The sequence below is a fragment of the Pleurodeles waltl genome, chromosome 2_2 (genome assembly GCF_031143425.1).
Source record: "Pleurodeles waltl isolate 20211129_DDA chromosome 2_2, aPleWal1.hap1.20221129, whole genome shotgun sequence".
Lineage (NCBI taxonomy): Eukaryota > Metazoa > Chordata > Amphibia > Caudata > Salamandridae > Pleurodeles > Pleurodeles waltl.
The window spans coordinates 721,748,635-721,763,036 of record NC_090439.1 but is presented as its reverse complement, the minus strand read 5'-3'; the positions used below and the strand labels follow the sequence as shown (position 1 = coordinate 721,763,036).

Genomic DNA, 14,402 nt, shown 5'->3' with positions numbered 1-14,402 from the left:
ACCAATGAAAAACACTGACGTGATGTCGACAGGTCTCCGAGCCCTTTTCTAATAACTAAAGCGTCTTGCTGTGATACGCATGCGCAAGCGCATGCAACCCAGGCTCGACCCTAAAAATGGCAGCACGATGAGCAGATGGACACTAATTAGGTTTAATCAATCTGTACTTGGCCTGTGTTTCACGTGAAGAACAAGAAGCGATGCAGAAAGGGACATGTCACTCACACTGCCGAATTAGAAAGCCGCAAGGAAGAGTAATACTGATGTCAACGAATGATAAGTAATGAGTGGGCTAAAAGCAGGAGTGGCTCACAGGGCTTTGAAGGGGCAGCACGGCGTGTGCGGGGTGTTAATTCAATCAACAAAATACACTTACCTTCACTCGCCATCGCCGCCACCATCATGCCGCTCCTCTCATGCAGGCTGCAGGCACAGGCTCCCAGCCTGCTCTGCAGCCAATCCTGACACTGCTGTGCCTGCTCTCTCCAGCCCGGCAACACAGTGCCGGGCTGGAGAGAGCACAGTGAGCATGTGTGTTTGGTCGGCCCGAGACGGCCGGACAAATATACATGCGCACTGAGGGGAGTGCTCTATGCAGTCCCCTCCATGGCTGTCATCCCCAATGCCCCTCCCCTTTTACTACCAAACAATAGTAAACCTAGTTTATTATCGTTTTGTAGTAAAAAGGTTTGCAGCTGCTTCTGCTGGCGGGGTGGGGAGGCGACACTCCTCTGCCATTGCGGTGGAGCCTCCACTGACTAAAAGTCCCTTTTTAGAGTTGTTTTGCAATAAGCACAAGAGATAATCGCTATAGAGACAGTGCAAGCGCACTGCCTGCAGGCGAGACCTAAAAAAGAATTGTTAGGTATCCTCACTCGCAACTGCATCCACTCTGATGCGCCACCTCAGCTCATGTGCAGTTGCCAGTTGGCCGCAAAATTCTCACAGGATGTCTCTGAGCCTCAAAGTCATCACTTCACACCCAGGCAGGATTACCAAGCAAGATCATTTTCCCCATGCATTCCACATGGGCACCTGGAATGCCCTCCTAAATTGGAGTGTCCTAGGGGCTTGTCAATGGCAAGACCCGCTATTTAAATTCTTCAGTATAATAAACACCGTAAAATCATTTAGGTTTACTGGAGGAACGCAAGCACAGCGTTGTTGAAAACTCTAGTCTTTAGTGCAGCTTAGGTTGAGTTTTTCCCCCGAAAGTTGCTCCTTGCAAAAGAAAGTGATATTCTCCTAAATATCGGATTACTTCTAGAGTCAGTAATATAGTTTCCTTAATCTAGGCAGCTGGTATATATTTGCTTTTGCAACACCTTTCACTAATCCCTGATGATTCCCCTTACGATTCATTGCTTAATGCATTCATTGATGTACTGTTCGGTGACAACTCGTTGCAGTTCCAATGTATATTTATAATTAAAAATGATAATAGAAAAAATCCGTGACATTTGTGGAAAAAAAAGAAAGACTTGCTCTTAAACGTTACCTGTATATTCGAGGAGAGCCAAGAGGATCCGGGTCTTAACCTCTGAAAGAGAAAACAGACACAAAGTGGGTGCTAAGCAAGCTTTACGTGAAGAGCAAGAACATCGTTCTAGCATTCGAGATATTTATTCTGTATTTGCACAGATGTGATTATGAGAGGATAAGGCGAGCTCCAAGAGCGCGCTTCCTCTTTCTTTCTTTACAGAGGCAATGGAAATATATAGCGCCAGAAACAGGCGCTTCCTTCCGGTGCAGGATTTACAAGCCTCTCCGTTTCACCAATCCAAGCAGAATTAAGGAGCCTTTTTTCAAACTCACTTCTATAATTATTCGACTACAAAGGGAAAAGGCCACGTGATGTTGAAGGCCCACTTTTCATATTTTTCTTACCATGTTTAAACTAAATACATCCGAGCCTTTCTGAAATGACGAAGAATTTACCTTTGCGGGAGCTGTACTGTTGGAATTATGGCGTCATACCGACCCATGGGCATTTGCCAATTGTGGAAGGAAGTTTAGCGTTGATTTAGAGTTGGGTGGTAATGAAAAATTCTGCAATATCTGTAGAAAAAAATCCACTGGAAGTTTCCCTCCGTTGGGATAGTGTTGTATTGATATTCGTAGTTTGAGGAGAGAATTCTGGTAGTGTTTTTTTTTTCTCAGGACTTTGGACTGCTGCCTGAAACTGTGGCATTGCCTGGTCCCACCCAACTCTAAGTGTAGACCAGTTGCATCTACCAGTTGAAATCAGCCCTGTGCAGGTTAAACCGGTAAAACAAAGCGGGTACCCCTCTGCAGTTTCTTTCTTACGGGGACCTTGCAAATAAACTTTAATAACATCAGCGAAGAAGTATCTAAAGTATGAAGTTTGTTCACTTCAGTACACAACTACTACCCATTACGCTCTAGAAGTGTGACAGTTCAGACGGTTTCATCCCCCAAAGCTACAAGAATGCCTTGGGAAGCAGGTATTATCCATTTTCAATGTATAGTGAACTAATAAACAACTGTTGTTTTGCTCATCTCCAAATTAGATAAACAGCATCACCATGTGGCCGGTTTGGAAACCACTGGCTGAAATTAAGCACTGGAGGCAGGTCCTGCCAATACATCCCAGTGCAATTCAATACAATACAGTAAAATAATTTGTTGACATAACAATCATGGCAATGTTCTCGTATTTATTTATTTTTGAGAGCACGTTCGACATCAAGGCGTACTCGTGTTAGGAACCTAGCAAACACACCGAGAGAACAGCACAGCAGCCCATTTTGCAGAACACATGCACATTGAAAGACTGCTTAAAGTGACTAAAATTGGCAAAACCATGTGAAGGAGATAATATCTGAGTTGAGATTTGGTCTCACCAGAAGAACTTTTAACAGAAAGAGGGCACCTGACTGACGAGCACTAGGCACATAGGAGGTCACTCTACAGAAATTAAAACATGCCTCTTTGGTAGAAGTCAGGATACACAAGGGAGAGAGCCTCTGCTTGACAGAAAACCACTTAAGGGAGTGACGAGAAAAGGAGACATGTCATATGAGTTTGGTATCCGTCTACAAGCCATGCTGGCAGACACTGGAGATGTTGAAATATTCAACTACAGTATTCCGGAATGCCAAGATAATGGCAATGTAGTAATCCAAGTGTAACAACACATAAACCCCAACAACAGAGGCATGTTTGGTTGTTTAAATATAGGGACATTTTTTTCCAGTGTGTTAGGGTTGGAGAAAGCCACTCGGCCAGACTATTTGAATCGGTGGAAAAAGCATAGGTATCTGTGGAACAGAACACCCAAGTTCTTGATGATGGCAGCATGAGTAGGAGAAGAGGCTATCCGTGAAGGCCAGGTGAGAATACCAACAAGGGAGCACCCTTAAGGACCTCTCCACAGCTCATGAGGAACATATGTGCTACCATGTCGTATACCGCAGAAAGGCCCGGCAATAACATACCAACTGCATTAGCTTAATCACACCATGCTCAAACCAGATTAAAACCACCCTGACTTTGCACTAGTGATGTTGTGACACAAGATATCTCTTAAGTAGTTCAATAAGATATTTCCCATAAGTTTGATGAGGGTAGGCAGTAAAGTAACAGGTTAGTCCTTTTTCAAATTAGATGCTCTGTTCTTATGACAAATTGTGCACGGATGTCCTTTTTTGTAGACATCACAAACCAAGTCAGGTAAAAAGGGGTATTAATAATCTGGTGTTGTCTGCTGCAGATGGCAGCTTCAAGGCCCAAGAGAAGACACTAAGCAAAGATCATCCGGTGAACTCGATTGGAGACCCTAGCAGACTTCTGTTGCCAAACCAAGTGTATGAGATACCAAAAGTGTTACAATAATGACAGCCATGTTATAGCCTCTTTAGACTGTTAACCTCTTCCCTGAGAAACAGTGCAATATAATGTATCATGCTTTGTTTGGTAACATGAAGAGAAATAATTTGTAGCCCTCTCCCCTCCTTTTGGCATTTCCACAAGAATTAGTTTAGCATGCTCCAGCTCTCAGGAAGTCCTAATTTTCCTTGCAGAATGGGATGAAATAAATGTCTCATCTGTTTTTTTTCTCGTGGGGGCAAGGTAAGAGAATGTGTGTTTTAATCTCTACTGTTGTGCATCCTTTCTCACTCCGACTGTATTTGGTGATCATTTGCCTCTGGTTTGCGTTTCGGTCAATAGCAAGAAGTTCTACAAGCTTAATTCTTGTGTGAGACATAATTAGCATTCATGTTCATTGTATTGTATCACTAGCCTGAGAAATACTTTTTCTATCCCTAGAGTATTGTCCTGAGAAATAGCTTCCTCTAAGCAAATCTCATAAAGTGTGATGCTGGCATGCGATTCTGAAGTATGATATACTATTTTACAAAATCTTTGGTGGGCTTTCTTTTAATTCCGTTGTGTTGTTCCTTGTGGTTCATGGCATTCTGGTGTCTCTGCTTAGCTTTGTTTAAGGACAGTAAAAATCTACCCTACACGCCTCTGACTTGTGGTTCGCGCTGTACCAGTTTAGAGACCAGTAAAAGCAGTGTTTCAACGAGTGTTTTCTGTCCATTCTGTATATTCAGCTTTTAATCCAAGGCCGCAGACTTTACTTACTTACAATAAGATTGGGGTGTATCACTATCAAAGACTTACATCATTAACTTACGTAAAAAAAAATTCCAAACACAGCTGGGTTTTTGCACTGTTTTTATTGCTATAATAAGACTTCCAGACAAACCTGTCCTGAGTCCCAGATAAGGCTGTGCACAGCAGGGTCTGGCTGAAGGGCATGTTATAGTGTCTGATTTTATAAACCAGAATGGAGTACTTGTAATGTGTTATTAATGTTTGTATTTTTTCCGAATCACCATAAGTTTGATCTGTTTTTTCGTTCGCCTTTTGGGCTATATACCTTTCACTCCAGGGAGAGTGCTGGGGCCCTCCATGAGGGATACTGAGATCACAAACAAGGCGAAGCTGAGATTCTAACCCTACTGAATGCAGACTCCCCGTGTGTATGCTCAACTTTGTATGCTGCTGATCGTCATCTTGCAGCTGATGAGCCATACATGATTTTTACAATGCCTTTAATCTATTTGTTCAAGAACAGGCTTATCACCAAACAGATTGAATCTGTAGAGCAGAACGGGATTTTGATTTGACAATAAAGGTCAGCTATGCATGCTAAGTATTAAAAAGCTTAATTTACGTCAGAAGTGCGGCTTGGCATATGTTGATGCAGCAGAGCAGGGGCACAGAGCCAGGATATTTTAGAAACCCTCGATTAAAAGACCAAGTTCGGACTTTTAAACATTTTCAATATCGTTTTTTGTATATATGTTTACAACTTCTGTTGCTGCTTTCAAGTATATGATTTTATGTAACCATTGCCTCACCGATTTATGCTGTTATCTTTTGTGCTATTATTTTGGTCACGTTTTAGGTATTTGTGCATTTAGATAATGTATAAAATGTGTTGTTGATCAAAAACGAATACAGTGCACGATGTCTGATTCTTATTCAGTACATCTGACCTAGATGACAAGGGTTCTTGTTTAGGGCTCTCTGCAAACTGCTGCAGATCTTTAACAGACCATCTAGAATTGTACCACTTAAACAGAATTATGTGGGCAGGCGAGCGTCTCCCCCGATTTAAGACTTTTCGCTAACATCTTGTTCTACGATATATCCAGAGGCAGCACTGCAATGCTCCCCATCAGGCGTAGATCCAATGCTGGCTCTCCCAGTTCTGAGAATCAGGTACTACAAGGAAGAAATGTAGGACCCTATTTACAAACTGCCTGTGCTATCAGTGCAGCACTTTTTGTGATGCACCGGCGGTGCAGGCTGCACACCCGTATCTACAAGGCCACACAAAGCCACTTTCGATATGGAGTAAGGCAATGCAGCGCAAGTCGTTGCATTGCTTTACTTTGCGCCGGGGAGGCGTTTCCTAGGGTGTTCAATGGGTGTTCCCACCCATCAATTTTGATGCATTGCCATATTTACAAGGTTTTGTTAAAAGTCTACGCCTCCCAGGGGTGGCATAATAGTGGTGTAACAGCGAAAAATAACATTATTTCTCACCGCTTTTTCTCTTTTTAATGTGCTGCATTCTGCAGTGCTCATAGAAGGAGGAAATTGCCTCCATTGATTGTTTTTTTGTGCAGGAAGGTGCCCCTTCCTGCACAAAAACAATCATCCCCACAATGCAGGAACCCTTGCACTATGGTGCAGTCGTGCCTGCATTGGCGCATGGCAGCAATTTGTGTGCCGGTGCAGGGGAGAGGACAGAAATGCACTGTATTTTCAAGATTCTGTGCATTTCTGCCCTTTCCCGGCGGTGCAAGCAGCACAGAAAGGCACTTGCTGCACCACCTTGCACCATGGTCCTTGTAAATATGACACTTAGAGTTCTTCCGAGTGCCCCTGACAGAACGTGAAGGATTTTTTAAAGACAGCAGGCAGGGATGTATTCCAGATTTTCTTTCAGGCTGGATCTAAGGTGATGGTGGGCTTGCAAGACCCAAACCCTATACAAACTTTAAGACTCTATATTACCAAGTTTTCTAGATGCTTTCTTACAGCCTACCTATGCATTCACATTCCCCCATCTCTTGTATACGTATGTACATTTGAGAAGTTTTCATGCTTAGTGAGAGAGAGTTAATCTTCTGGATTTGTACCTAGTGAAACTAAAATTTCTCTGTAGCTGTTCGCAAAAACAAAAATGGCTGATGGCAATTTTGTTCTCTGCTGTCCTACAAGTCTTCTCACAACCCCTTAGTTCAGTCAAATCTTCTCGAAAGGTATTCCATTACTGGTTGATGGCACTCACAAGGGCAGAGGAGATACAAAATCTCGAGCGGAACCAGTAGCGGCTTGCGGGGATTCAGTTTACAGTTTATTTTATTTCATGAATTGGAACTCCTAAGAGGTCCACATGTTAAACTAATTCCCAAAAAGACACGAAACAACCTAAGAACATTCATTTAAAAATTTCACAGAAAATCAAGAAAGATCTCAAAATTATACAAATACATTGCTCAGATAATATATTACAGTAGCGAATCTAAAATTGATCAAGTTATTCAAATTAGCCTCTAGAGTATAAACATTAAATATTCTGAGGGAAAAAACAGCTATAAAGTGCCTCAAACAGTGCAACATGGAACCCTAGGGAGACTTCTCATAGACAACCCTCATGTACCATAACATTTTCTACAATAAAACAGTTGTGTAACGTATACTTCCAAACCGAAATAATAGAAAAGCATTCAATACAGTCCAGGACAAACAACCTTTAGCAGTAAAAAGCGAATTGAGAAACACCAGGAAATCTTATCATAGTTCTCCCATCTGCCTTGAAGAGTACATTTTCAATCTTCATATTTATCGAATAGAAAACACTTAGTAGAGATTTAGAAAAGACTGAACAAATTTAAAAATCCTAAAACAAAAAAAATAATTAGGAGGATTAAATAGCGCTTCCAAAGCTTCTCCTACTGAGCGAATATTAAAATGCAGGTAAGAGGTTTTTGCCATTTTTTCCTGGCCGGGGCTAAAGCTGGACAAATAGTACAGGCTTGCACTTCTGCACACCCAGTTGACAGAGATCACAATTATTATCAGATAGATCCCATTTAGAGGTAAGATCTCTAAGGGGCAGTCCATCTAATCTCAGCAAAAGGTACAGGCACCTTATCCCATGGGGAAGATTCCAAGAAAGGTAGGACTGAGATTGTTTAAAAATTACTGATTCAGTTAACCTGGTCAGTCTCCTTTTATTACTGCAGAACTGTAAGTCAGAGGAGAAACTTTTCAACCAGAACATTTCTTTTAAAAGAGTTTTAAAAGTAGTGGGCAAAGAGGATTGAATCAAATCTTGGTTTAGCTCAAGCATTTGTAAAGCTAGATTATAGTTTTAAAAAAAACTTAGATTTTTTTTTCAATCTATTAAAGATTTCTATAAAAGCTAGATTTCTTAGGGTAGCTGCCTTACTGTGGGCTAAACTACAAGCTCTCCTAACCACAGCCACAAGGCCCAATACAAAAACATTCTTAATACCAAATTTGAGCCTTAAGGCTGCCATTGAGGCCGAGTTATTACAGAAGGCTAGGCATCTTAATATCTGCCCTTCCGACCTGTCTAAAAAATCCATTTAGAGGTCTCGGTGCCCTCAATAGCATACAGGAGAGTGGCCGGGATCTTTGTTTGATAAACCATTAATAAATGATGGAAGTGACATGGGCCAACTGCTGTAAAAAATGTAACTAAACCTTGTGCTTGAGATAAAGCCTTCCAGACATTATTGCGCATGTGATCTTTGTCACTGAGTGAAGAGGAAAATGTTTTCCCAAAAAACAGTAGGATTTTGCCTGCTCTAGCTTGTGTTGGCCAAAGACCAGGAGAAGCTGATTTTCTTACCCATTTTTTTCCCAAGGAAACATATAACTTGAGATTTAGATTGATTAATCTGCAGATGATGCTGAGTAGAATATAGGTGGAACACCGCCAATCACTGATTTAAACCTTTTAGAGTAAGGTCAATCACAACTATATCATCTGCATATAGGATGCAAGACAGTGGATATCCTCCAATTTTCGGTGAAAAACCATCCACATTTTGCAAAAAAACTGGCAGATCATAAATATATAAGGAAAATGACAAACAGCCTTGCTTCAATCCATTTTTTGTAGGAAATTTATCTGACAAGCCCTGTTCTCCTCTTAGCAGAATTTCACACCAGGTACAGGAGTGCAAAGCTATAATCAAGCGTAACAGGTTTGGAGTCACACCCAGCTCATATAGTTTTTCCACAGTATTTTCCTGCCCATGTTATCGAAGGCCGTAGCGAAATCAATAAACGCTGCATATACTGTTCCCCCCCTTATCTGAACATATTTTTCATTTATCGTATGCAACAATAAAATATTATCCTTTCTAAAACCTCCTTGTTCCAGAGGAAGTGTCTCGTTATCCTTGACCCAGGAAGTTAAATGTACTAAAATACTTTTTTGCAAATATCTTGCCAGTTGCATCCAATAGTGCGATTTGGCGTTAATTTACGGGGGAGGATTTATCACCCCTTTTATATAATGGGACAATAACACTCCATGTGCAGGAATCTGGGACTCTACTTATTAAGTGGCAGGCACAAAAAAACAAAATGAAGGATTTTTGCCCAAAGCAGAGGTTCAAGTTTAATTAAAGCCATTGGGACCTCATCTGGGCCCATAGCTCCGGAATTCCTCATTGTCCTAATGAACCCCTCAATTTCAGTCACGGAGGAGAGACACCAACAATTCTCATCTGAGCTATTATTTTTACTCCAATCCATTTCCCATGGCTTTCTCACCTCATTTTCTGCATACAGAGCCAATATATCATTCTTTTTATCTACCTCGGCTATAGTGGGACGCTGGACGATTCATGCCTTCCGCAGCTTTTAGCAATGGTATCCCAAAATTTGCAGGAATTTTTTGTCACTGCTGCTCCCTCACTGCTATCCACATCTGATCCTCCTTTTCCCTCTAAATGCCTAACTTCACACGTGCTCTTCTTCTTTTTAATAAAGATATTCTCTTGCTCCTATCCTCGGACTCCTATTCATGCTATTTCCTTACCGATTTATTAATTTCTCTATTTAATAATAAAATAGATTGCCTTACTTTCTTTTACTGTGGCTTTGGACAATGATACTCAACACTTCAGGTTATATATTCAATCAATTTAGAGAAATGATTTAGAGGATCAATGTTCCATTCATCTCCATCTCTCACTATGGATTCAAGAGCTTTTTTAACAGAAGACATTTTAGCGGGGGTCCAAAAAATTCTGCCTGTTTTCCCACAAAAGCTAATGGCTTTGCCCATTGAATTCCAAGAATCTATGGGGGAGAACTGCATTTTTAATGGAAGAATAAGAATTTTGTGATCACTAAAGGATGCATTCATAACTCTCATATCCTCTACTGATTGAGCAATATTATAGGAAGCTAACATATAATCAATTATTGATCTACTCTGCGGGGATTTATGTGTAAAAGCTGCTGGATGATCACAACTAAAACGCCCATTTAGAATGATACAACATAAGTCTTGTAAGCCTTTCAATAGAATGTATCCCTTTTTATCCGTCCTTATTCTTGGAGGAAATAGAATTGGTGAAATATTTAAAGCAGTTTCCCTCTCTAAGTCCCCAAAAGTGGAAAAGGATAAGTTGGAGATTTTACAATTGAAATCTCCCATTATTAGTAAATCATCTACAACTTCATGTGGATTAGAGCAAATTACTGATATTTGACTAAGCATAGACAATAAAACTCTTATCAAATTCCTTATCTGGGGCGATATAAGCATTAACTATTAACAAGGAGGTTTTTCTACCATTCTCTAAAATCGGATAAACTCTCACAATCTGAAAGAAGTTTGAGGGGATGGATGAACAAACATATTCCCATTTAAGTTTATTACTCAATAACATGGCAATTCCTCCTTTTGCTCACCCTTTCTTTGAGGGCTGCGCCTTTATACTTAGAACCAGATACCCGGGATAGGTGAAGTCTGCTACTCTCCAGGTCTCCTGAATGCAGATTGCGTCCACTTGAAGTGAACAGATAAGATCTAATTTCTCTGAAATGTTCCCTAAGCCTGCCACATTCCAGGAGACCAAGGAGAAACTCTGGTTAGTAACAGGTATCCTTCACATAGGTGCAGTTTATGGTGCTATTCAAAGCTCCCGCCAACCAACTCTAGTTTTCCTTTTTGGTGCCTGTGCAATGCGGTGAAACATCCTCCATAATCTTTACCACTCTTTCACCATGAGCAACAGAAATTATTACTTTTTCCCGGGGGTGGGGGAGCGGGGAACAGTATTAGCGGGCTTTGATGCAGATTGGTGCCGTTCACATGATGGGTAAAATGGGGCTGTATCCGATTACGGGAAGCTTCCTTACCCCATAATGGAACCACATCTATACCTCTGTACTATAACTGCACACAATGAACTAAAATTAAATTTAAAACAGTTTTAGAAAAGAACCAGACTTTTGTCTTTATCGTTCCTATACTATGCTCAATGGAAACATGAGAAATATCACAACTATCAATAGACTTTAGCTCGCGGGGATTCCTGGCGTGGGGCGGTGGGCGCTCGGTAGGGGCATTAATACATTAACATTTATTAAAGAACAATAAAAATAAACATACCTTCTCCGCCATGCGCCGCTTCTCTCTCCGACGACGTCGTTCCAGGCACAGACTCCCAGCCTGCCCTGCGCCAACCTTGACGCTTCTCAGAGCAACATCAGGATTGGCTGGGAACACCCAGCCAGGGCGCTCCCAGGCAGACTGGGAGCAACTGTGTTTTTGGGCTGGAGAGAGCATCTGTGCTCATGTGTTTGGCTGTCCAAAAATACATGCGCAGTGCGCGTCACACTCGTGGCCCCGCTCCTTTCAAAGGAAAGGATAATAAACATAGTTTATTATCCTTTCCTTTGAAAGGTTTTACAGCTGCCACTGCTGGCGGGAGGGGTGGGTGACGCTCCGCCACCCTTATGGATGAGTTACACCTGAGCGGAACGCTTATTGAAAAGAGATGGGTCCTGGTAAGGCTAATCATTAGCTAGTTTTATGGCAGCAAGTCAAGGTGTGCTTTTTCTCTATTACATGCAATTATATGTGTTCTCCTTGAAACTCTGGGCTCATAGCTGTATCACGCAGAGGTGTGAAGTCTTTCAATGTAAGGTGCATCTCAATAAATAACTTAGGCTGGCCCAGGCACATGCTATTCAATATCTGCTAAGTGGTGTATGACACAAAATAAGATCAAGAATATCATCATCATCAATAACAAGGGACTCTGGAATAATGTGATTCTCTATCTGTGGCATTTCCACTTAATAATTAATCTACCACCCTTCTCACATAATCCACGTTCTGCTGCATAAATTGCATATTTCAAGTCAAAAATATTATCTAACTCAAAAACCACACGTGGTAAGGCAGACTGCAGATTTGAACTGTTGTCCTTCCAGTTGAGGTTTGCTGCGTTCCGGTGTAAAACAGGTTAAAATGAGATAAAATATCTGCCAACACAGCATTAATATCTGTTACAATAGCAAAATAACAAAATAATACTGCCACAGAATGTTCTGCGCTATATATATATATATACATATATAAATATATAAAGATTTGTGTGCAAACATTTATTTATATGCTATTTCTATAGCGTGAATCTAACCAAAATGCAGCTGGGCGCTGTACAGGGTCAAAGATTAGCAAAAATTCAACAGGTGGTATGAGAGGAAGCTGGGCTATTATGCCACATAATTGAAGTCCTACTACTGGAATGCACCTTCAGATACTCATGAATACCTCTGAGATTCAGAACTTCAACTTTTAGCACTGGCAGGTGAGGTCTACAAGTAGAAAACATCTTGACTCGGGTCCATTATGATGATCTTTCCTACACTTATCAGTTCACTCTTTACCTTCACTGTCAGGTGGCCAATAGGTTGTGGGCTTCTTATTTTAGGCGTGCAGTAAGAAAAGTCACCAATCAGAATGATGCCATTACTGCTTAAGAAACCAACATCCAGTTTACCTTAAAAATGTTTTTCATTATCTGACAACATGTACACGTCTAGAAATGAATAAGAGGAAAGACACATCCACTGACACCATATGGTGTCTAAAGCAATCAATACATCATCAACAGACTTCGCACTGCGGGGTAGTGAATACTGAAATCTCATTTCCGATGTGTAATGTAAAAGAGAGGGGGAACCACAGGTGCCAATGAAAAGGAGAGAACAATAGGTATTAGAAGGAAAAAACACATGGCAGGGAGAATGTTGACACGTCATCTCTTTATTGTAAAAGCAGTTACTAGAAAAAGCAGGTGCAGGATGAAAACTTAGAAAATTGCTATAAGATGTGAAGGTCCTGCCCATATCTTCAAAAAAGCTTCTCAAAGTGCTGTGATCGCGACATCAGTACAGCATCAATGAATGCGTACATTTAGCAGAATTAAATTACCAATTATTTCTTTCAATAAATAAAACCTAGTGATATGGTCAGGATTTAAATCAAGGGATTAAATGAGAACCTTGTTAAGAGACTGTGAGAGAGGGGATGTTAACATTATAGTCTGCTCCATAAAATGATCATAAGAGCCATAAGGCCACAAGCCAGAAGGTCAAGCCATTACAGAATTCTTTAAATCTACTTATTTTGGTATTTCTTTTAATTGTAAGATGCCCTCAAATGTGTTACATTAAGGAGCTGTGTGGACTACTAGTATTTTCGATCTCTCTTGAAAGGTATTAAACTGCAGGTGATCATTCAAGCCCATTCATTATACTTAAGAATGTCTATATCTGCTACAACTTTAACCACTAGAATGATAACAATAGGTGAGACAGGTACTGAGTTCAGTGAACTAAAATGAGATAATTTGTTTTGTTAAATACTGAGGAGGAGAAAGTGTTTGCTAATATTGTATTGAAGTTTTGAGGAAGGTAACACAATATAGGAAACACGGATGGTTTCAGAAGGGTGTTACAATCAGAAGAGCATGTTCAGAGTAGCAGATTATGACTAATAGGGAGATTTCAAATCCAATATATATAGTTAAAGGGACAAAGCAGGGTTGCCCTTTGTCACCTTTATCTTCAGACATCGCATGAAAGGCACATGTCAGGGCAGTGAGAACAGATACAAACATTGTGAGGATAAAAGTATAATCTGTTGAATTAACATTTAAGACTATAATGATAACATGTTTGTATTAGTGTCTATTCCAGGCACAATGTATTTTACCATGAGCATCTGTTTGTAGCGGTCATGGCTGTATATTCACATGCTTTGCCTACTACTGCCATTTAGTATTGGGCCGGCCCAAAGTTTTGAAACTTGTGCTGAGCGTAGGAGTTAGATTTACAAGATCTGTTGTGACTGCTCCCATACTCAATAATGCAGCAGAACACAGGCTCGATCTCAGGTTGTTTTCCACTCAGCAGGTGAGTAGTATCAGTGGAATGAAGGGTCAATGACGAGTACAGTGGCGAAGAAGCTCACTAGGGTTCCCCCGTCTGTGGGACAGTGATGGCTTGAGGGAGGATGGCAAGCTGGAGGGCATACAACTGTGGTACACAATTGGCATGGAGTACAGCAATGTGGAAACGTAAGTACTTCACTACCTGAGGGTGAGGCATGCTCTTGCAGTACATATCCCTAGTGGGGATGATAATGACTATGCCTCACCTCTAGAAGATAGGGTGTTGGGGGAGCTATTGTCACGGAAAGCTATCTCCCTCATATATAGGAAAATAATAATTAACTTGCCGGAGAGGCAGCCGACGCTGAGGGAAGATTGAGAAAGAGACATGGACCCCCT

The 14,402-nt window shown here is 41.0% G+C and overlaps 1 protein-coding gene across 1 annotated transcript in view; it reads right to left on the bottom strand.

Annotated features, from left to right (window-relative positions):
- The window catches only part of PREX2 (phosphatidylinositol-3,4,5-trisphosphate dependent Rac exchange factor 2), a 1,096,481-nt gene that overhangs the window by 268,824 nt on the left and 813,255 nt on the right, over nucleotides 1-14,402 (bottom strand). The window contains exon 32 of the mRNA XM_069220299.1: nucleotides 1,499-1,540. Coding sequence (XP_069076400.1) covers nucleotides 1,499-1,540 — 42 coding nt within the window. The remainder of the gene's footprint in view (nucleotides 1-1,498; nucleotides 1,541-14,402) is intronic.